The 24,037-nt window shown below is 46.0% G+C and overlaps 1 protein-coding gene across 1 annotated transcript; it reads left to right on the top strand.

The window, feature by feature from the left end:
• CXCL12 (C-X-C motif chemokine ligand 12) lies at positions 1-18,196 on the top strand. The gene is made up of 5 exons (XM_015633612.3): positions 1-144; positions 5,165-5,282; positions 8,660-8,746; positions 12,332-12,429; positions 14,215-18,196. The coding sequence occupies exons 1-5, from the start codon at positions 84-86 to the stop codon at positions 14,244-14,246; spliced, it is 396 nt and encodes a 131-aa protein (XP_015489098.1). The 5' UTR covers positions 1-83; the 3' UTR covers positions 14,247-18,196.
• The last annotated feature ends 5,841 nt before the right edge of the window (positions 18,197-24,037 follow it).

Below are 24,037 nucleotides of genomic sequence, written 5' to 3'. Positions count from 1 at the left end.
GGGGCGGAGGGGCCGCCAGCAGAGCGCCGCGGCCGCCGGGACGAGCAGAGCAGCGCCTGCCCGCGTCCTCCAGCCGCCGCAGCATGGACCTCCGCGCCCTGGCGCTGTTCGCCTTCGCCCTGGCCGTCGTCTCCCTCTCGGAGGGTAAGTGAGCTGCGGGGCTGTGCCGCTCCTGCCGGCAGCCCGGCCGAGAGCGATGGGCCCGCGGAAATCCCCGCTCTCCTCGCAGCTACACCGCGCTCCCGGCTCGGGCTCCGGCCGCGGCTCAGATGTGTCTGGAGAGCCAAAGCGATGGCTGTGCTGAGCTGGAAGTAGGCAGGCTCCCATTCCTCTCTCTCCTCCATCCCTTCTTGGCTTTTTTCAAAAAGCTGGCCAAAGCGGTCCCCTCTGCCAAACTCGCGCCAGATTGAAGTCGTCTGGGGGAAGACTTTCAACAGCGCTCGGTCTGCAGGGAGGTGGTTCGGCTGAAAATATGCATATCGACTTTCCCCTCTAACAAAAAAAACCCCAACCCTAAAAGTTACAAGAAATTAGAAACAGGCGGTTGTTCGGTTCCTCGTCTGTCCTCTGTCGTGATCTATCTTTCCTCGGTCAGGGCAGAGCCGAGCCAAAGCGGTCACTGGGCAGGCACTTAGCGCAGCCCCGGCGCGGTGCACGGGGAGGTTTCGGGGCCGTAGGGAGCTGCAGGGACGGGAGCTCTGGGGGATCGCGGGCTGGCTCCGTCCCTCATCCCGCCGCTCCCCGCTGTCCCGCCCGCAGCCCGGTGGCAGCTACAGCTGCCCAGCTTACTTTGCCAGCTGCGCTCTGTGGAAGCCTCCGCGTTCGGACAGCCCCGGACACAGCGGCAACCCGCGCTTTTTGCCCCTCATCCCGCAGGGAATCCTGTGGCCCCGGGCCCGGGAGTGCGGGGACCGCGCGGGGCAGCGTGGAGGGGCGAGGGCTTTGCCCGCAACCTCTGGGCATCCTCCGGACGCTCCTCGTGCGGCTGGCTTCTCACCTGGCAGAGACTTGCCGTCTCTTGCCCCTCCTCGAAAGCTCTCTGTTTGGGTAAAGGAGCGCCTTACCAAACCGCCGCTCCCGTCCTGTTCTCCCATTCTGGCGAAAGAAATTTAGGTGTTCCCCACCCAGCGAGGCAGAGGATGCCCTCCGGTTCCCTCGTTGTTTAGCCTGAGAGAGTTAATTTTCCCCGAAGATTTCCGCGATCCCTTTGGGCACAACATCCCCGTCCCGCTGGAGCACGGAGCCGGCACTGCCCCGGAGAGGCTCCAAAGTCCCGGGCATGTGGGCTCCGGCCCCCGCCGCGTTCGCCCTATCCACCACCCCGGGGCTGCGGGCTGCGAAGCGAGAGCGGCAGGTAGCGATAGCAGAGCCGGGACCACGGGGGGCAATGCCAGCTCCAGCCCCTGGCCGCCAGCATCACCAGCATCACCAGCTCCCGGGCGGCTGGGGCCGCCGGTGCCGGGGTACCTGAGAGGGCTTCCCACGTCTCTGCAGGTCTGGAGGCGCGGGAGGGAGGCACCGGGGCTCAGGGGCTCTCCTCCCCCTTTCCTCCCTCTGGCAACACTTTGCTCAGGGCTGGGAGGCCGGCAGAGCTGCCCAGCTGCAGCTCGGTTCACCCCCAGCGCGGCTGCTCTCCTTTGCTGGCAGTGGGTGTCTTAAGTCGGGATAAGCGTGTGGGGACCCCGCTACCTGAGGAAGGAAAAGGCTCACAAGGGCTGGAGATAAACCACTGTGAGGAAAGTGACCCCACCGTCTTGCAGTGTTAAGAGTGGAGGTTTTTGCCTACTTGGTACATCATGCGGTGCTCTCAGCCCTGATCCAGATGTCAGGGCTCAAAGGGCCGCCTTGTGCTGGGGGGCAGGTGAGCTCTGAATTCTTCTTAGTTACCTGGTAAAGCTGTGTCTGTCTATCCCAGCCTCACTTTCCAGGGAAGTTGAGCTGTTCTACACTTAAAAATTATCAACTATCTCCTGATAATGACAAATGCACTCAAGGCTAAACAGAAGTAAAATGATGGTTCCATCAAAAGTTTTGTCTGTTCATGTCCAGCCTGCTTGCCTGGATATAGCTTCCCTCTCAATTCAAGCATCCAGAGCTTCCTCGTCCACACAGTAAGTTACTGATAACTTTGCAGCAGAACTGGCAGCTCACTTCTTCCCTTACTCTCCAATTCCAGTGTGGGTAAAGACAAGCAGACCTCTGTGGGATTAAATAGGTATTTTCCAGCACTGACAAGTGGCCACACAGAGTATTTTGTGTATGCTTTGTCTCTAGAGAGAATTTGTCAGCAAAAGTAGGTGTTCAGAGCCAACAAAACTCAGGTTGAGTTAGAGAATAAAGCTATTTATTATTAAAAAAATTCCAAAACACAAAACCCCCAGACCCCTTCAAACTCTTCTAGTCAAGGCCAACAGAGATGTTCTCTTTATGTCTAAGTAAAATTAGTCTGAAGGAATGGCATTGAGGTGTCAAACTAGCATCTCGCTGTTCTGTAACTCTTGACTCTATTCGTCCATTTTAACCAAATGTGCCAGATAAAGGCCTCCAAAACTTTGTGTGCCATCAGTTATATGTTTTCATGTAATAAGGCAATTAACAGATTATACTAATTTGCTGTACTGAGGGATTGGCTTCAGCTTGTGCTCAGCGTTGGATAGACATCAGAGAACTCACAGTACAAATTGGTAGATGAGTTAGTCAGCTTAATCAGTTCTAATGTAAGTGCGACAATATGTTTCAAATTTTGAAAGGAGATAAGGAATGTGTCAGCCTCAGAGTAAGACCAGAGATGTTGTCTCCTAAATTACGGACTCCAAACAGCCCCTTCCCCCTCCTACTTTTGGAAGGTGGGGGTTCATGTGTTGGAAGATGCCACATGCACCAGTTTTCCCTGGTTTTCAGCCTTGTTGATAGCATGGTGAGACAAGGGCAGCAGCAGGAGTTACTGATTCCCTGTTGGTGATACAGAGCTGACCCTCTGGGTGCCTGTGCTGCCTCTCTCTGGTGCTCAGTGCCTGCTCCTGATCACCGGGAAAGGCACACAGAAATACCAAAGGGATTCTTGTGCTTGGAGGGGATTTGTCATCCCACCTCGCACAGGGGTGACAGAACACTGAACACTGGGGTGTCCCCTCTTCCTTGCTGTGCTAGATGTCTTTTCTTGGGCAAGAAATAATTTAGGGACTTACAGACATGTTTAGTCATGGTTATACTTTCTCTGCTCCTGATTTGAAGTGGTATGGGATTGAAAATCCCACCCCGAGTCTGAGAGAGGACAGGATTGCGTTATCAAATCATGGATCTGAACAGTTCATCTCTTGCAGATTGTTTAAGTTAAAGCTGGCTTAAACTTGGTTGGGACAAGCTTGTAGAGACACTATCACTGCAGCTGTGCTGAGAGTTGTTGTATGACTGTATTTGGTTTCAGCCTCCCTTTCCAATACAAATTCACAGATGTGTAGCTATCAGGCACACATTTGCAGTGGGAAATCCTAGTACCTTCCTCACTCCTTTCCACATTAGCACTAGCCAGTCTAATCCATATTCTCAAGACTCTCTCTGTAGCCTTCCTTCCTCCTCCCCCTGCAGAATTTTAACTCACAGGTGGAACCACTGTTTGGAGTGCCAGAAAACTGAGAGAAAAGTCCTTAGATTTTTTTCATTTTATAGTCCAGATTCTGGTGTGTCAGGAGAAGCTCTTCTCCCACTAATTAATTCCTCTCCTGTGTGATCTGATTCTGCCTCATCTCTTGATAGAGACACTGGGAAAAAAGGGGGTTTCCTCCTCAGGACAGGCCAATTTCACCCTGTTTTCTCTGGTGCTAGAGACAGGCATCGAAAACATGCAGTATATGTAGATCCGCTGCACTTGTAGAACCTGTCTCTTTTCTCACCTTCCTAGACAGCTGTTTAGGAATTCCAGTCCCTTGCTCTTATCTCCCCATTTGCCTTTAAAGGGAACCGGGTTTGGATGCTGTAAGTATTCCTGTGTGGCTAAACAAACAGGATGGCAGATTGCCATGTGGGATCTCAAGCCCCGATCAGATATAGATCTGGCCAGCTACAGCATGAGCCAGGTTTTAAGGGTTAGGTGTATTAATTTAATTCCACCCAGAGGCTGAAAACAGCTCCACTGGGAAATTCTTTAAAGTCTTAGGCATCTCTTAGACTTCAGGCAAGGCTTCTGTGTTTATATTTTATTGTGCATGCAGCTTTCAAACTTGCACTCCGAGTGAAGACTTTACTTACATGCATTTGATTGCCAGTAACTAAGTTGTCCCATAGAGAAATCGGGCTGTGGTGGGCGCCAGGCTGCTTTTCTCAGTTCTGCGTACATATACACGGAAGATTTTTTGCCTAGGGTGTTAAACTTAATTCTGTCCCTAGTGATGCCAGTGACAGAACTCTCATCCAGTCTGGTGGCCCCTGTATAGTGTATTGAGGATGCTCTGGCTGATAGCTGCCTCCTCGATTGCCTTACTTAGCCGCAGGCTAGAAATTCAAAAGACTCCGAGAGTCGTATGTGAAACCGCTGGGATCTGGCATCTCTGAGCCTCACCCCCTTGTGCGGGTACCTCTGTTGGGAGCCAGGGCTGGCTGCGGTGGGGAAAGGTCAGCTGGGCCCTGGGAACGTCTGCAAAACCAGAGCTTTTCTGTAGCCTCTAAGTCCCCTGTGAAAAGCCTGCACCTGAGCCGAGCCGTTTTGATCTGAACTCCCTGGAATTCATCGCTTTCTTCTGGTTACCTTCTAATTTGGCCTCGGGTCAAAATCGTTTGAGTAGAACAACACCGCGGACAAGTGCCCCCTCTTTTGGCCTTTATCTTGTCTAATTACCAGGAGCATCCTTGCACAATGGAGTGGCTCCTTATTCTAATCTCTTCCATTTTACTTATCTCTATTTTCTCTCCCTCTTCTTTTGTCTTCCAAAATCCCACGCACCCTTATTGAAAGGCTGGCCACTGAGCTGAAGAGATTGTGCTCTGAGCTGTGGGCAAATGCTCTCCCAAAGCTACAGCTTCTCTGCTGTGGTGGGGTTCTTGTTGTTTTTTGTTGATTTTTTTTCCCACCTGCATGTTTGGAGGACTTTTCTTTCTCTGAGCCCGGATCGGTGTATCTGTGCCGGGAGAAGAGGTAACGTGTCCTTTTCCTCCCTTTGTCCCGCAGAGAAACCCGTCAGCCTGACTTACCGATGTCCCTGTCGATTCTACGAGAGCAACGTGGCAAGAGCCAATATTAAACACCTCAAAATCCTCTCCACACCCAACTGCTCACTTCAGATTGTGTAAGTCTATTGCTCTTTTCAGCTGGGTGCAAATCTTGGGTATCAAAAAGAAGTGTCACAGAGCTGGTGCCTGCTCTGATGGTTGAATTTCAGTCTGCCTTGTGCCGTGGCTCCCAATCCATCTCTTCACCCCCCGTGTCAGAGACAGCTGGAGCCTGCTTTACCCAGCATAGAGGAGCCCAGCTGATTGTTTCCCAGCTGTGTTCTCTGTGATCTCCCTGTTACTGTGTGATCCCATGTCCTGCTCCCCCGTGGGTGTGTGAGCAGGAATGTCAGACAGGCTTCTTGGATGAGGAGCTTCACACCTTGGGGTAAAAACTTCACAGTGCTCTGAGTCTTCTAATGGGTCACTTCTCCATAGAGTGGAGCTAAACGAGCAAAAGGAATTCCTTCATGTATCCCATGTATCCTTCACAGGAGGTACAGACCCTAGAAGTGTGATGGACTAATCTAGGGATGCTTGCCAGGCAGGGACCGACTCAGTAAATTGCAGCAGAACAAAAAGATCATTCCCAATGGAAAATAACCTATTTATTTTTTGCTGGAAAAGCAACCCTCATTTTCAGGGAACACTGGGATTTTGTTTGTTTGTATGTTTGTAGATTTGTGTGTGCATGTTTTAGGAAGGTCTTTTTTCATTCATTTCTTCATGGGTGATCCCCTCCCAAAATTCAATACCTTCTGAAAGAAAAAATAACAGCATTTATCTTTTACTTGCAAGGGAACCTTACTACTCTCAGCTTCTGTTAGGTTCTATAAGAGGGTGTCAGGGACTAGATTTGGTTTCTGTGCAGTGATCCCGTTATTGGTTCTGTCTTTGACCCATATATTGAGCCCTTCCTCTTGCAACTCAAATGCTGTAAAAATCAATTTTTGTCATCCAAAACATATTTGCACTCAGAAAACTGATGTGGTTTTACAAGATTGCTGAGGAATTTATGTGAGTGTGCATCCATTCATGAACCAGCTTTTATTAGTATGTTGGGTTTTTTCCTATTTTAAACCACTCTGTGTATATCATGCACGATTTATCATGTGCTTCTGCCTTAGGATTTGGTTGAGGACAGTGAGAAAACTGTAATCCTCAGCTGAGAAATAGTTTCCTTTCAGAAAAATGGCAAAACCAGCTGTGACTACCTCCCATCTCTACCTACAAAAAAATTTGGTGGCAATCATGCATGGATTTGTGCTCTGGGACTGCCAGTGATGTCATAAGAATCCCAGTGCTAATGCTTTTTAAGGAATTTGGAATTTTCTGGAATAGTTTCAAGAAAATGACAGCATTTATGACAGGGTAGAACATATATTTATCTCTTAATTAATGTAGGATTATAGTAATTAGAGATAAATTGGAGCATGAAATGCAGAAATAGAAACATCTCACATTCTTGTCTTGCCCATTCCTGACCCAAATATATTTGTCTGTGGTACACAGAACATATGAACCCATAGTTCACCTTCTTTTTATTATTTTGACAAGCAAGGTACTTAAAATATCTCTCCAAATACCCTTGAAACATGACTTCAAACTAGACCTTTATCAAAATAGGAGATGAAATTAATCAAAACTAACACGTGAATTTCTCACTTTGATTCATATTAAGCATTAAATAATTAAAGTGTAAATAAATTAAAAGCTGCCATTTTCAGGAAGAGAGAATCTAAGTGAAGCACAGTTGCTAGAAGATATTTTGTGGGGTTTGTTTTTCTTTGGTTTTTGTTTGTTTGTTTTGTTTTTTGCACAAGTATATTTTCCTTTTTGGTTAAGGGGATTTTACCTGAACAAAAAGCCTAAGAGCAGGCTTGTGTCTTTCATTCTATTGGAAATCATCTCTCCAAATCCAGTTACCTCCTCTGTCAATGTCTACTTCTAAAAGTAGAAAGTCCACACTTTCCTTGCTTCCTTTCCACAAATTCCTTGCTTTTCAGTACAGGGAAATGAGCATTTTTAGAAAGTAGACACCTAAACCAGTCCAGATTACCCAGTCCATACCATTTCCTATGTCTCTTCCTTGCACAAGGAGCAGGGGATGATAGCTCAGAAATGAATGTCTGAAGAAATCAGTGTCTCAGTATTAGGTGAGAGGTAATATTAGGTGAGAGGAATTGTGTTGAATGTGGCTGGAGACTGGTTACGTGTGCTTTTGCTTCTGTACCCTGTGAGGTCAGCCCAAGATTTCCCAGGCATTGCTAACATCAGCAAATCCATTCTTACACTCTGTTGGTATCACTTAACTGGAAATGCTCCAGCTTGGCACTGCTGTAAGGGAAATATGAATTAGGCCCATTCATCTCTTTTTCTGGCTCAGGGGTGGCAGGATGGATCCTGGATGTGTTTATGTTACAACTGTGTTGTTGCATAACTTCAGACCAAGGAGCCTTTTTGACCTGTTATTTCTTACGCCATCGTTTTATATTGTGCAGATTTCATTTTATTAAGGGAGGAACATTATGGCTTCCATCCAGCAAATGTTTAAACAAGTACTGAACTCACTCATATGGGCACTTCCACAAAATTGCTGCTGTCTGCACTTTCCCAAGGCAGGCAGGCTGTTAAGAGGGAAGTTTTGGAGAAGCTGGGGCAGAGGCAGGGTGCTGCAGTGAATGTGGGAGATAACAACTCTTGAGAGGTCCTGAGATCCCTGGAGGGTGAGATCTGTTGATGAAAAGCTATTTGTCCATGAGAGATTCAGATAGCCCAAATGTCAAATTCACAGGGAATTCAAGTTAGCTAAAATGCTAGCTGTGTGAAGTGCAGCTTGGACATCCAGGAGAAACCCCTCAGGAGGTTTCTGCCTTTGTTTCCAATGCTGAGTGAATGCTTGAGGGGAAACTTGCCTCTGGCACTATGATACCTTCAGTTGTCTTCCTCCCTGCAACCTGTTAATTCAGTCTTGTATAAAACAAAGCCACTAGCAAGTGACCACACCCTTTCTTTCAGAACAGCCAAGAGGTGTCTGTCCTCAGAACATGTGAAACTTCAGTTTTGGGTTGAATCTAAAAGCTGTTCTTAATCAATTTCTTACAAAAATTACCTATATTTACCATGTCAGTATTTCCAAATGCTTTTTTTCCATTGTTGGCACTGAACTTATTAACAGTCCAGGTATGAATTGGAAGTCTTAGATTCAAGTTCTGTGTCTGTTCCACTCTCACATGACTCCTAGTACAGACCACAAGAGCCTGTCAGAGGAGAGAGATGGTTTCCAAACCAGGAATATTTATAATAGGAGGGTGAGAGAAATAACCCATCCTGTTCATGGGTTAACCAAGAGCAGCACTGGCACCCAAGGGGAATAAGGCACAGGGGTGGGGAGGTGGGTGTGGGCTGGGGAGCTTTGCACACCAGACTCACTCTGACTTTTCTCCTTTGGCAGTGCAAGGCTCAAGAGCAACAGCAAGCAAGTGTGCATTGATCCCAAGTTAAAGTGGATCCAGGAATATCTGGAGAAAGCTTTAAACAAGTAAGGCAAGAGACAAATGGACTTAACAGCTAACATCCTGAGTTATTAAAGGGTAGAACGTTAAGGGCTGGCTTTTACCACGTGGACAAAATGCTTGTGGAATCAGATATTGTTTCAAAGAAGGGTTTGGAGTTGACCTAATTTGTATTAAAACAACAGTTTCTAATATATCCTAGATGTTAAACTAAGAATTTTGCCAGGGTTTGAGGCAAAAATTATGCTAATGAGTATGTTCTGGGGTCCCAAACTCATCCTCTTTAAAAAAAAAAAAGCTGTTCTCCCAAGGAAAATTCTTCCTTTATGCCCTTTCTTCCCCAACCAAACTACAATTACTTCAGAATCTATATTGTTCTGGTGTCTTTGGAGCCCCTTCTCCATGTTACACTGGGTGTCTGTTTGCACAGGCAGCTGAGGCCTAGGGATTCTTGGTGCTAAAAATTGTTTCTCTGCTGCCCAGTGTGGAATGCTGTTAATGTTGGCCAAGGCACAATGAGCTACCATGAATAAGCCTTTCCCACAATACCACTGATTACAAACTTGGCTGATGTGGCCTTTTTAAATCTATTTTTTTCCCTTGAAAATGGGTGCAAATTTCTACTTTGAGGTGGACTCAGCCCATCTCTGTTCAATTTTATGCTGAAAAGAGCAGGACCGAGCACCTGCTGAACTGCAGGGGAGGGCTCCAGCCTTCCAGCACTGAAAGATGGTACATACCAAATGATGGTACAAAGCATTTCCTTGCTTGCCCAGAGCCCTGGGCTTTGGCTGATCCAGCAGCAGCATTTTGGCCAGCTCTAGCCTACCTGTGCACTCAGTATCCCTGCCACCCTTGCCATCACATTCCCACCCCACAGTAACTGCGCTGTAACCCTGCTGAACCTTGTCCCCTCTGCATCTGTAGGGTGAAGGCAGGGCTGGAATCTCATCATTCGCAAAAATAATGTATTATTGGGAAGGTATGGCCCCAGGGCAGATGTGAGGCACAGGTACCTGAATGATCTCCACTGTTTGCTTTGTAAATGCATCTGCCAAACAAGGGGCAGAGTTAAAAAAAGACAAAAAATTCTTTGTCCCCTTGTGTTTTTACAATAAGCAAGGGGGGAAATGCCACCAGAAGTAGAGAGGTTCCTCCATGTGTCCCTTTTGGGGACTGCACTGGGGCCAAGAGTGAGGAGGAAGAAGAAGGGAAGCCAGCTAACAAAGTCAATGTGATTCCAGCCCTGACAGCTCCTCCCATCTCATCTGATGCTCAGTGCCTTCTTTGCTGCCAGCACTCAGCCCTTTTGTCCTTTGGACAAATTCTCTGCAGAGGTAATCCAGGTTAATGCTGCCAGAATGGCTTTGGGATTAGGCACAACTGAACCTAAGGAGCAGGATGTGGCCCATGCTGAATATCCTGGGGACCTGGGCTACTTGGTTTTACAAACTGGGAAAACCCTCAAGCTCCTGCTTAAATTCCTGTTTGCTATCATCCCCAACCTGAGATTTAGGAGGCATTTTAGAAATCTGCAAGGTTGGGCAAATACGATTATGTGCCTGTCTGACTTATGGGAGCAACTCAGCTGGAGCATGTTCTGCTCTCAGTACCACTAGTGAAGATCTGAGACCAGCTCTACTGAAACCAGTGAGTCTGCCTGATCTCCAGCTAGATTCTGGGTTTTGTTTACCAAATGCTAATACACAAGCAATTCTGCCACCTTGGTGGACTCATCCTGGTTTACACTGAGTAACAAGGGAGGGTTTGTTCCCAGCTCTATGAAATAAGATGGCAGGAAGCATATATCTCTACCACCTAATCATGGCATTGTGTTCATTTTCCAGCTAGTAATGCCAGTGGCATTTTCATGCTCCACAGACAGTAAGAGCTCTGTCTGTAGCATTTTCACAAGGCATGTTTTTGATATATTTTAGTGCACAGCTTTGACTTCTTCAATGAAATGTACTTTGGAATATATTTATAACGCATCAAACAATTCATATATTTGAATTGGAGCCATATGAATGTTGGTAGTTTAAAACACCGATATCCCTATAAACTACTAACAGCTTGTAAAATGAATCTATATAGATCTATAAATGTTAATGTAGCTATCAGTTTCAATCAGCCATATATTATATTTTTTCACTTGTACCAAAATTGTATGAAATGTGACATTACCCTATATGCACTAGCAATAAAATGGCTAATTGTTTCATGTTATGAAAACCCAATTGTACATGGGAATTTATTTTTCTGTAATAAAATCAATACGTTTTGTAGAAAGGGCTCTTGTAATTGCTTAAGTAGAATCCAAACTGTGAAGACAATCTATACCAGTACTTCAATATGAGAATATCTTCAGTGTTATAATCTGCAGCTAAGGGCAAGGAAAAGTTCTTAAAATAGTAGTCAAATACAGTTAAATATGAAACCAGAAATGGTTTTTACTAGGGAATTATTTTGCTCACTAATTCTGCTTAGCATTTATTATTGCTTTACATTCATCACATCTCCATGTAATATATACATGAGACATCAGTAAAACATTCAGGCTGTCAGGAATCCAAATTCCTTAACTGGCTTTAAAAATCATTGTGCAGCTGCTGTGGCCAACATCATTCAACATTCATCCATTTTATAGACATGGGGCAAATCAGTCCTTTCTTGAAGTAGCTAACGAACCCTTGATCACTTCTGCACAATCCCAGTCATCATTTAGAGTACATTGACTCCCTTTCCCTCCTTCCTTTGTACAAGGATATGCAAAATAAGGCCTTCACAGAGTTAACAAAGCCCATCTTTCCCACCATCATGTTAATACAGTCTCACTTCAGAACTTCCCTCACTTCAAGATGCCTTGAAGTTGGAGTCCATTAAGCTCAGTGGCTACTGTAGACACACGAGAGAGATTTGATGGATCTGGAGAAGATAATAAAATCACTTGGGAAAAATCTTTCCATTAAGCCAACTGGGAGAAAGGAAAAGAAACTGAGTATGTAGAGGCTGTCTGTGTTGGTAGCCAAGCCCTGCCGCTGCCTCCCAAACCCTGGTGCGGCAGCTCCTCCTAATTTCTAAGCTAATTTGTAAGTACTGGTTGAAACACAAGATGCCAGAACAGCAACCTCCCAGTTCTCCACCAAGCGTGGGCTGGGTCAAGGCCCCACACGAAGGGGACAATGTGGGTGATTACCTTTACAGCCTTGTTTTAAAGCACCACAAACCCCCTCAGAGTAGCCACTGGTTCTTGCTGATGTCAGCAGGAATACTGTGTGGGAAGCCAGAAATCCAGCTCTCTCTGCTTCCACTGGATCTCAGGGGGAGTGTTTTGGATGGTGAGCCTCCTGCCTGAGAAGCTCTGGAAGGCATATGGGGAGGCTTTGACACTTTGGGTAAAAGGGTTGTTCTGGCCTTAGAGTTTGCAAATGTTCTTCCACCAGGACACTTCTACTTGTCTGGAATTTCTCTCAGACAGAGGTTATATGAAAGGGGATGTTACATTTGCACCCTGCCAGCACGGTATGAAGGGACCATAGGGTAAATGTGAATGAGGCCTTTGTATATGGATAATTTATGGCAGTCTTTTTTGTATTTTTCTTTTAATTTAGACCACGTCATCGCACTCATAAAAAAAAGCAACAGAAGAAACGGGGCCCACTCTGCCCTTCCCGTGCAACACCACTAAAGTCTCCAGGGAGAAAGAATGGTAGGAAGCATTAGTTTCTGAGCTGGGACACCTCAGGTTGAAGTCCCTGCTCTTCCACTGACCATTTTATGGGACCTTGGGCAAATATATTAGCCTATTCAGACCTCCATTTCCCCCCATATTTGTTGAGGATAACATCTCTCCCCTTCCAGAAAAGGAGTATTATACAGATAAAACTCTCAAAGCAGGGGGAAAGCTTAGCTACAACAGATGTGGGATGATTTTCATTTTACAAATGGGAAAATGGACACACAACGAGACCAATATAAACCTGAAGCAAAGTCAAAAATAGGGTAAAGGTTTGGGAGCCCTATTTGTTTTAGCTCCAATATCAAACTGACAGAGTTAAACACTAACAGCTGTGAATTTGCCACTGGTGTTTTTTAATGAGAAATGCAGCACCATGTGGTGACAATGTGATGTGGAGCATGGGTGATTGGTCGATGCCTTTCCTGTGGGAGATGCTAGGCAAGTGCCAGAGAATGATGTTATATCCAGAGCCAATGCTCTGGATGTCCCAGGTTTTTTCTCACAGGGGTGGTTTGTCCTGCCTTTCTGCACCAAAAGAAATAGGGCTACTGCTGTGGGATATTGGAAAAGATATCTTCAGAGGAAAGATTTTCCTCATGGTTTAGTCATTGTCTTTGTGCCTAGATGAGTTTTCTGAGACTGCCTTTACAGGGAGTCACAGTCTCTAGCTGTGGTCACAGAGCCTTAGTTGTCCAGCAGGCATTGGAAGGAGTGTTTGACAAGAGGTGCTGAGATATCAGTTTTGGAATACCCAGTGTTTACCCTGTGATGCTTGTAACTCAGGCTTAGTGACCTCATCTAGGCTGCAGAAGGCCGATCGGCCTGGAGCAGGAATAGGGGTCACTTCAGACAAAACCTGGAGGCTACCAGCACAAGCTGGCTCCTTGTTCTGAGTGACCCATGCACACAAGACACTTGCACTTTGCTGTGATGCCTAACCCACACTCTCCTGGGTACCATGCTCAGTGTGAGCATGGGAGACTCCATCTGTCTGCACCCCACCTGAGCTGCCCACCTCCTCCCTTCAGGCCTCACACGATTACTGTGCAGTGCCTGCCTGCCCTGCCTGTCGTCTCGCCTTCCCTGGGCAGCTGGTCACCACAGGCTCTGGTGTGGTCCCCAGCTGCTCTCACCAGGTGAGCTCCCAGGGCAGGGAGGCTCAGGGATGGCTCCTGGCTGGCAGAACTTTGGCTGCCTCTACTCTCCAGCCACCCTGAGGTGGAAGCCGAACGAGCAGAACATGGGCTGTCCTCAACATTCCTCCATCCTCACGGAGACCTGGCACTCTCTGGAGCTGCAGCCCATGATCTCCATCAGAGCTGTGGGATAGGAGCAGATAGAGGAGGCATTCCCAGTGCCACTTGCTCTGCTAGTGGGGCTGCTCACAAATGATTAATCTCTCCTTTCCCTGCTGTATTTTTTGCCGAGTTTCTTTGCCCACCGATAATACTCTGCTCCGGCTCTCAAGTCCAGAATAAGCTTTCTAGCCAGCCTTCCTCCTGTATTAGTTCTGAACACCTTACTAACTGTGATGAGCACAACCTGCCCAAAATAACACCCATTGCTGGGTTTGCCCTGCTGGGTCCCAGTAGCTCCTTGTGGAGAACTTCTCCCAAAATGTTCAGAAATTACTGGTTGGAGGGGCTGCCTTTGGGTTAGTCCAGACACAGATTTTCTGTTTGACTAGGCCTGATAACAGACCTTTTGCAACTAAAATAAACCTTAATAGTGTTTCACTTTCTTCTTCATCAACAGGAGGTTCAAGATGTAAGAGGCAAGCATTGTAAGCCGTCTACAGGATTTCTTACTGTAGGACCCAGAGAGCAGATAACCAGTATTAGGGAATGAATACATTTCACTGCTAACATGCAGCACAAAAGCAACGCTTCACGCATTTCCAAAGGTTTTTTTCTTGGCTATTTTTGGTGGGGTCTTTTGTTTGGTTTTTTTTTTCCCCCTTGCACAAATTGGCTTGCTTTCACAGTGCTATTTTTATACAGTAAGATGTAACTATTTGAGAAAAGTATAAATTTATACAGGTTGGTTTATTACCTAGCACTGGGGGCAGATACCAATTTAAACTAACCCTGTTATTATATAATATTTTATTTCCTTTGTTGTGTAGAGGTCCTGCTTTATTTAACTTTCTTTTGGTTCATGCAAGTCTCCTGGAGTTTTAAACCTAGAAGGACATGAACTGTACAGTGCAATGATGTTGTGTAAGTAGTGGTGGAACTCCTTGCTTCAGAAATCATAGAGGCCAAGAACATAGGAAGGCTCAAAAGCATCAGACTGATGACAGCAGACATTATCCTGAGTGGCATTTAAAGATATTTTGGGTGAGTGACTAAACTCAGGGCTACAGGGCTAAAGCCCTTCTCTGAAGATCAGAAACCTTGCTGACAGCTGTGAGCAGCTAGATCAATGCACATCTGCTATTGCAAGGTGCTAATACTTGGTTTGTAGTAGTTGTGTGTGTTAGGAGCCACAATACAGTTCTGATGTCATCTGGCATTTCCTATGTTCCTGTGTTTCTGATGATAAATTAAGCAAAAAGAAGGAATGGGTTATTAAATCTCTAACCACACGATCATGTTGCAAGTTGCTGGAGGAGCCAGATACGCTGCCATGCAGGGATCCCACCCATCCACAGCAGGTGACTTCAACTTGCCTGCCTGGCTTTGCACTGAAGTGAAAAGGCTGAGATTCATTCACCCTTCACCAAAGCTGGGCTACTGAACAGTCACACCTGCCTGAGGGCAGTCACATCCCTGATTGCTCTGGAGATACCCAGAAGAGGATATCTGGCCACATCTTGGGGAAAAGAGATGCTTGGGGCAAGAGAGGGTCTGTGCAGTTTGTGGAAGGAGAGAGGTGGAAATGAAGGCTGACACTCACTGTTCACCAGCCCTCATAGGCTTGCTGGTGAGCAGGATAGCCTCTGGAATTCCCTTTGCAAAGCACAGCCTGGGACAGGTACCACTCCTTGCAGCGATCCCCTCTCTAAGCCAGAAGTTTCCTTCTCCTTATTCCTTCCTGTATACACAATATCTGCTATATGGTATGGAAAGACATCTGCAGCACTGCAATGATCATGTCATGCTGTGCACTGAGATCTGGGGGGAAGCACATTTGTGCAGCACAATGCTTGTGTTTGTATGTATCTGTGTTTGTATTGTAAACAAAAAAATGTTGTAAGGTTGTCTTTTTTGAGCTGGTTGATTCAAAAGAAATCTTCCCTCTTCCCTGCAGCCTGTGTCAGGAACACTGAGAGGGGTATTTCACTCTCCTTTTTGTGGTAGGCATTTTTAGTGCCAAAGAAGCACTTTGGCTATCCAGGGACTACATTATTTCCATGTGGATTCAGGTAAAAATCTTGTATTTTCCTTTCTGCAAAACAGGCCTATTGCAGAGAGGCCTTCTGCTGGGAACACCTCACCTCATTTGCTTTAAAGCAGAAACAAACTGCTGTGCCTAAAATATTTGTGTTTGTGATTTTGACATTCCTTCTCTTGTTATCATTACCAGCCTGGTGCTTTAAGTATATTGTGTCTCTGTTTTGAAAGGTCTGGTACCACTGTACTTGATGAGAATTGGAGTTTTGATTTAATATTAGTAGGAAATTATCCTCTCCTGGAAGGGGACAGAAAGAAAGAAATTTTATGAGCAAACCAGAGTTTCTTCTATGTTTCCTGGACTGTATTTGATATCCTAGGTTCCATTCCCTGTCCCACACATGTACCTGTACTTGCCAGAGGTGGACATGTGAGTGTCCAAGCCAAGAATGACTGCAGAAAAAGTCACCCAGGAAAGTGCATTCTTCACACATAATTCCTATCAAAGGACTGAGGTCTGGTTGATTCCCCTTGCAGTAAATGGAGAATTACATAATCCTCTGATTTTGGTTCAGCAGCATGCTTTGCTCGTGATGATAGGTGCTGTGAGAGTTTTTCCAGAGGAAAACAGGCGGTGAGAAGCTGGGGTGGGTAGATGTGGCTGCACAGCCTTCCAGTGCTCTGCTGCAGTCCTCATTATCAGGGAGTGCATCTGGGGTGAGCAGCAGCAGGGACAGGTCCCTGGGAACATGCCAACCCCACATTACAGCCTGGGCAGACACTGCTTTGACAGGAGCACTGGGATGGGCAGTGCTGAAGCACCCCAGATGAACCCAGGGACACGGCTCTGGACGGGATAGCCAGGTAGAGGAGGTACTGCAGGAAAGGGGCTCTCCTGTCAGCCTTTCCTCCAGGGGCTGCAGGGGCAGGCAGTGCTAAAGCAGGGACATTTGTTCCTGGGAGAAATGCATGAGTAGCAGCAGGAGGAAAATGCACTCCATCTAAGGCAGGGGACCATTTACAGCCAGGTGTTTGTCTGGGTGCTTTTGGGGCTGTAACAGCCCCCACAGAGACTGGGCACTGACACCTCTGTGCAGGTGATGCTTCACTGCCCGTGTGTCTGAGACCACTCAGGCCATGGGGCTGCTCTCAGGGGCCAGCACCGTGACCCTCACCTGGGTGAGGCTGAGCACAGCGTGAATGCAGAGGTGACACAGACCTGGCCAGAGACTTAAGTGAGACTTTTTAAAAGCTTTCTCTTGCTTTGGACCAAAATTCAGCTTTGAGTGGGAAGCTCTGCTGTTAGCCTGACATTATTTGCAGGATGTACTGGGGCGAGCAGCCATGCCCTTTGCACCAGAGGGATCAATCATGGGCTGCCCCAGTGTACCACATGTTTGTCCCATTGATGCCAGGACCAGAGCAGGCTGAGAAGCAACACTGGCAGCCTCTCAACTGGGGAGAGCACTTGGTTTTCTGCCTTTAACTGTTGACCAAAGACAGTCAGGGAAAGGAAGCGTGAGGAGATGGGAGTGAGGTAGGGACCACATGTGAAGAGGAGGGAAAAAGAGATAACACTGAACCATGCTGAAAAAGCAGCTTCCATGAATGTGAAATCATCATGTGGGTATTTTCAAAGTGCAGCTGTCAAATCCCAATATTAAGAGTAGATGATATTTATTGCTGTGTCAATTTTTTATTTATACTAGCTTTATACTTTTATGTATAAATATCTTATCTGAATCCTGCCTGAGGAAGAATGAAATGAAGGGTGACTTTGATGTGTTTTTGATTAAGGTGTTTGAGCAAAGGTGACTGTTTATTTTGCAATGAAAACTTTTTTTCAAAGTTAAATAATATACATTTTGTTGAAAATGCAGTTCCTATAGAAGTTTTTGTTGCCGTTTTCCCTTTATTAGCCTCTAGAAGGTCCTTTTCTCTGGCAACTTGTTCTGAGTGATGTGATTTATAGCAGTCAAGGTTTTTTGTGAATCCATCATGTAAAATTTGATTATTTTTTGTTTATCAACATCCCACCAAGATAATCCTTGTCTGAAAACATGAAACTTTGATTGCCACCGAGAAGAAAAATGTATCACAATAAAAGGGCTGCATGAACCTCCCATCTTCCATTCCTTAAGAACTCTGTGTTGTCAGAATGTGGTAAATACTGTACTTTATATTTTTATTAAGTAAAAAGAAGTATCTTCCCAAATAATGTGAAAAGGGTTTTGCATTTGTGTTCCTGTAAGGCAGCTTTTATGGAGGAGTTATATTATGCTTTTGAAATTACTCCTTTCATAGAAAATTTTTGAAAATAAACACTTTTATATTGTTGTAATTTCTCACATAAATGTGTATGCACTTAAAATTTTCTTAATAAAAATGTATGTCTGAATAAAGCTTTTGCTTGATTCTTTTTTTCTTTTTCTCTTCACAAATGAACAGCTACAGTCTCCACTCAGGAAAATACATTCAGATGTAGTCTGTGCATTTGACAAAAGAGCAGATGTGAACAACACTGTCCCTGGGGCTGCTTTTCCCAGGGCACAGCAGGGTCAATATTCAGTTTGGAGGTGAAAAAAAAAAAAAATTAGAGGCTTGTAGAACTGACCTGAGAACATGTAGGTATAATCCTGACTTGAATGATGTTGTAGGGAAGGTGCTGTGGGTTTCAAAGCCACGAGTTGAAAACTGGTCTTTGGACAGTGCATCTCCCCATCTACCAAGTTCTCAAGGCAAGGGGAAACTGTTTCTGAGGTCAGCCCAGCCCTCCACAGCACCCTGAACGTGCCAGTCCTCCTGTGTATCCCCACTCCAGCACAGGTGGGTCCCAGCACCACGAACAGCTCTGCCTGGAGCAAGGGTCAGGGCTAGGTTAATGTAATGGTGAAACACTGCTTGAGCTTCTTCCAGCTTCTTGTTTAACAAATATTTCTTGGCCAAATTGATGCAAGGCAAAAGGCATGCAAAAAAGGGAAAAAGAAAACTCAGATGACTGGTGACCCCTTTGCAAATCCATCCATTACTTACTAAGAGATTTATGAAAAGCTAGCAGGTAATTGTGAGTGCAGATTGTCAGTGAGAGATTCCCAGGCCGCTGTGAAATGCCTTGGAAGTAATTAGCTACAAAATTACACATTAATATTAAGCATAGCTCTCATGTTCTGTGGAGCTCTTTGCTGTGCCTTTCATCAGGTCTGTTCTCTGGAATGTGAAAGTTTTGGTTCTCACTTCCTCATCAAGGCATCACGGCAATGTGTCTGTGACCCGCCTAGGAATTGGAGGTGAGCCCACCTTATTAGCACATCTGGCTCTCTTCACAGGCAGCCTCCCAATACCAGCAAGCTGAAGGAAATCAGCTGCATTCATGGCCCCAGACATCCTGACACTGATTGTGGGCTGGATTGATTAGGTCCTGGCATGGTCTGGGTCAGAGTACAGCATAGTAAATGCCTCTGCTTCCTAGGACCACTGAGGATGTTTCCTTGGATGCTACATGATAAGGGTCACTCTGAGCTCCTAGTGAGCATTTGGTTGTTTTGTAAAGCTACTTGCTCACAACTTGTCCCAAGAGCCTTTCAGATAAAACAAATACGTAGCATTGAGACTAGCAAAGGCAAAATGAAAAAAACCAAAACCAAAATCCCCAAGATCTAGGAGCTGAAGCCAGAGAAATTCAAACTGAAAACACATTTTTAAGTGTGGAATTGATTAGCCTTTGGAGCACATTCCCCAAGAGAGGGGGAAGGAAAGCCCTGAGCCTTCCTATGCCTTCCTAGCAGGGCTGAAGGCCATTGTGTGCTAGCCATACATACCTTGCTGGGCTCTCAGGGGGCACAGGGTGAAGATCCCTTGCCTCTGTTACCAGTGGGTCAGACATGATGAGCTGAAGATCCCTCTGGCCTCAGAAATTGCATGCAGAAAGCCCCAGTTCCAGGGGAGCATTCCTCAGCCTGTGTTATTAATAACACCTGCATATCATCATCATCCCAGCTCCTTGGACTGAGGCTGAGGATGACTCCAGCTGTTACACAGGAGACAGATTTGGGGTAAGAGGCTTCTATTTCTGGTCATGAAGGTTGCCCTCCAGCTGCAGGGGCAGGGGTGTGGCAGAGAGAAAAGTCTGCAGCCCTGTCCTGTGTCCATGCACCCCCAGCTTTGGGAGGAAAGGTTTGCTCACATAGCTGCCCTCAGGATCACACTGCTCACACAGGTGATCTTTCTTGTAGGAATTCCCTGAGCTTCTGTCTTTGTCCTTTTTGCCTCTTACCCTTATTTGTCCTTTGTTCTCTCCTCTGTCTCTTCTGGGGACCTTCTCTTTCCTCTCAAACCCAGTTTTCCCAGCCAAAGGGAAAAACCTTGGTGATTTAACGCTATTCTCAGCACCATTCTCAGCACTCATTCCTGCTTTCTCTTCACTGTTGGTGCTCTCAGGCTAGGGCCAACCATTTCTAGTCTCTGAAAGAAGTGGAAGGACATTTCCATTCTGTCCTTTGCAGTCACTGTCACAGAGCAGGATCCAAGGTCCTCTTGGAGAGGAACTGCATGACTGCTGCTGCAGAGCTGTTTGTCTTTTATGCTCTTGGGCTCATTCCCAGCTGTGCAGTCCAATCTGTCTTCCTGCCTGCACCAGCAACTCCCTTTGGCTCATTAGCACATCCTCAGCTCACAAGGCTCCCAGCTCCTCCTTCTACAGCCAGCCATTCCTCACAGTAGCTGCCAAGGAAAAATGGTGACCTGTGTCTGCTGCCTTCCCCGTGCAGCATAGAGAGAGCCAAACCCGGACACGCCGGCTCAGTGAGCTGGCAGGACCAACGTGCTGCCCTAGGCTTTCAGCAGACCCTAGTCAGACCACCGTGGCTGGAACAGAAGGTGAAGTCTAGCCCAGACTGCTGAGAGGTGGAAGAGCACAACCTAAGAACAGAAGGACAGAGGTTTAAAATGCTGCTGTAACTCACTGAAATCTCCAAAATGTGTGTGATTCTTCCACCCCAAAATCCGCAATCAATTCCAGCTGCCTAGCATGCTGCGTGATTTATTGCCGTGCCTGCAAGGTTTTGGCTGTGGTGAAACATGTTTGTACGTTGCCTATAAAACAGCAAATCTGAAGAAAGGGCTCTCTGGATGTGGTTCAGAGTGTAACAAAACCCAGATCGCCAAGTCCTTCCACGCAGTACCACAGCCACACAACACAGCCAATACAAGTTTAATACCTAGCACACTCTATCTATTTTGCCTCTGAGCACCAGAGAGAGAGACTTAAAGCACTGCAGACTACACTATTCCTACACAAAGGGTAGACTACTTTAAGAAGCAAATGCCAAGCCCCATTACATAGCCTAGTGCATCTTTTCTAAATTAAAGCCTTTCCACAAGGCAGAACACTAGAAAAACAATTCTGCACAAAATATGTGGAAAAGGAGAAAAAAGAGAGGAAATACGTCTTTCTTTCAAAATATAAATACTATGAATGCAAATAGGAATCCAACTGTCTATGCCAGATCTACAGCCACAAAAGCAGCTGGATGACTATCATTCATGCTAAGTGTCCATATTCAAAATTAAGGTCCTCATAGTAACTTCCAGTGCTTTCTGCAGCCTGGTTGTTCCAATGATTCTCCTACTGGCATTATTGCCTGGTAAGCAGTCTACCCCAACCCAGTAACTGAAGGATTGGTACCATCCTCCCCACCCCCTGGGACCTCAGACATCTGGTCCTGCTAAGAAAGGGGGAGGGAGATTCCAAGGGCATTTCCAGAATATATGTGCTGCCTGAAAACTCCTGCCCTTGCATGTCATCTCCCAGCCTGATTTTCTTTCAGTCCATCATTATTTCAATTCAGACAAGGTCCTATTATGCAGGAGTTGCACATACACAGAAGGATAAAGACAGTCCCTACCTGATAGATTTCATGGTCGAAGATCTGCTCTGCCAGGCTCCTAATCAAAGCGTGCATGTTGCAAGGAATGCAAGGCTCTATCTCCTCATTGGGTGCTGGAGAAGCATCACACCAGACATGGGATGGCTTGTCAAGCAAGTAAAGAACTACAGATCATCTAATTTCACATTCCCCTCTTTCAACATATGCAAGATTTGGTTAACAAAGTTTTTCAGTTCCTTGGAGGGGTGGAGTATAATAGTGAGAAGATAATGGGGAAGTGATGAGGAGAAACAAAGCTTCCCAGTCATTAGTTAACTGGAGATCAAGCCTGGAGAGGGATGCTGTGCAGGCAGATGAGTAGGTCTGAGCTGTGCAGCTCACTCCACACAGTCCCCATGTGCCTTGTTCCCATGTGTGTCATAGCATCACTCACCCTGTGTATCCCTGCTTTGGGCACCCAGCCATCCTGGCTCCTCCCCTCCTCTCCCTTCTCTTGCCCTCCCTCCTTTCTCTTTTCTAACTACTTTAAGATTTCTCTTTCCTGCTGCCATGTTATTTGTTGCTGACTTTGGACATTCTTTATGGCCTTTCATCAGGCTTCCCATCGCTCGCACACTCTGCATTGGTTTGGCCTGCTCTGCCTTTTGTCTGTGCAAAAACAAAAGCTTTATCTGTTGCCCAGAGACCATGGTGACTTCAGGGCTTTTCCAGTGCCAGCACCTAATTGCAAACAAATGGAAGTCCCCAGCTACATCGCCAGCAGTGCTGGGCCTTGGGTGGGAGGGCCTGATTCTGCTCACTCTGCACTCTGGGACTGGTGAAAGGCTCGTGATTTACAGCAGTGTATCTCACATTGCCATCTGGCCTTCAGCAATCTAGCTGGCTTGGAAGAGAAGGCATAAAAGCCACAAAATGCTCGTGACATGAATATCTCTCATGTCTGGTTTTCCTTAATGTCAGTGTATAAAGGGGAGTTGGCTGCAATGAACAACCTGTATACCCCTCAGAAAGTCCTCACAGAGCACAGAAGTAAATGGCACAGCATTTCTACTCCATTTCTGCCTCTCTTTGAAACCCTCAGAGGGATCATTCCTCCATGGTGCTGACTGCCAGAGAGAGGCACAGAGCAGGCACTGGGCTGGAAATGTGTGGCTCCCATGCTGTGCACAGACGTGTGCTGCCAGTGCCCAGAGCTGCTTCAAAACTACATTCTCATCCAGAAGAAAGAGGGAGAGATTCCCAATACTCTCACATTTGTTATTATTCCAAAACAGGACAGAAAAAGTCTGAGTATCATGTTTACTAGTGGAATGGACAGTTTGGAAAGGATTCTCTCAGGAAATGACAAAGTAATTTGTTCTGCTCAAATCGACAGAGAGTTGGCTTTGCCTCTGTGTCACAGTGACTGATAGGAGTTGGAGTTCCAGCAATCCACCCAACCCTGGCTTCCCCAGGCTAGCCTACACCTCCTGTACTGTGCTTTCATGGCCCATCTAAGACTTAGTGGAACATCTCAGCCGAAGGTGTTTCAAGGAGTTTATAATTTCTCCACAGCACCAAGTTCACAAAAGATACTGAGAGCATGAAGTAGAGTCTGGGAGTAGGTCAATTTAATCTCATATCTTTCTATTATGGTTTGACACCCCGCAGACAGTATACAAATTTCTGCAAACTCTCCCTGAAAAATTTAAAATTAATGACAATTATTTTTAATTGCATGAATGTTCCAGAAGAAAATTCTCATTCACTTCTAAATTTTCTGAAAAGTTTCAATTATCTGCTGTTTATTATTTTGTTTGTACTCTTCAGCATATTTGACTTAGCTGGGGAATCATTCTCTGATACTGATCGACAGATAAACAATGCCAAATCTTGCCAGTATTTTTTCTTCCTCTTGCTTTCAAATGCCTCCTTTCCCTTGGAGGAATTCCCAGCTTTCATGTGAAGTCCATATTTCACATGAACAAATCACTCCTGGCCCTGTCCCACTCCTCCACCTGTGCCCCACAGCACCTGCATGGGCTTATCCTGGGGTTCTGCACAGGCTCACCCCAAGCAGCAATCCCACACCCTGCAGGAGGGCAGGTAGCAGAGAGAGAAGAAGAAGCATCATTCTTGCCTGCTGTCTCACAAACAGATCTGGATACAATTTTTTTTTTGGTCAAGCTGATTTTCTTGGAATCCAAACATTCAATGGGAACATGGCCATGTTGGTTAAATTTCAGTGGGAAAGTCCAAGTGCTCTGAGGGAACTTTTTCATTTTTCTCTCAATAGTTTTCAATTGTTTCATTTTCATAATATTGGAACCTGTAGTTCTGATGAGGTAGAATAACTTGTTTTGACTTCACTATTTCAAA

Source organism: Parus major, chromosome 6 (genome assembly GCF_001522545.3).
Source record: "Parus major isolate Abel chromosome 6, Parus_major1.1, whole genome shotgun sequence".
In the NCBI taxonomy this organism is placed as follows: domain Eukaryota; kingdom Metazoa; phylum Chordata; class Aves; order Passeriformes; family Paridae; genus Parus; species Parus major.
The sequence above is the reverse complement of the archived record's forward strand: the minus strand, read 5'-3'. Positions and strand labels throughout refer to the sequence as shown.

Bases quoted from the DNA above. Each gene is read 5' to 3' on its own strand.
- CXCL12 (XM_015633612.3), top strand. From the start codon at position 84: ATGGACCTCCGCGCCCTGGCGCTGTTCGCCTTCGCCCTGGCCGTCGTC. The intron at 8,747-12,331 runs GTAAGGCAAGAG...CTTTTAATTTAG, and splicing joins CTGGAGAAAGCTTTAAACAA to ACCACGTCATCGCACTCATA. The intron at 12,430-14,214 runs GTAGGAAGCATT...CTTCATCAACAG, and splicing joins GTCTCCAGGGAGAAAGAATG to GAGGTTCAAGATGTAAGAGG.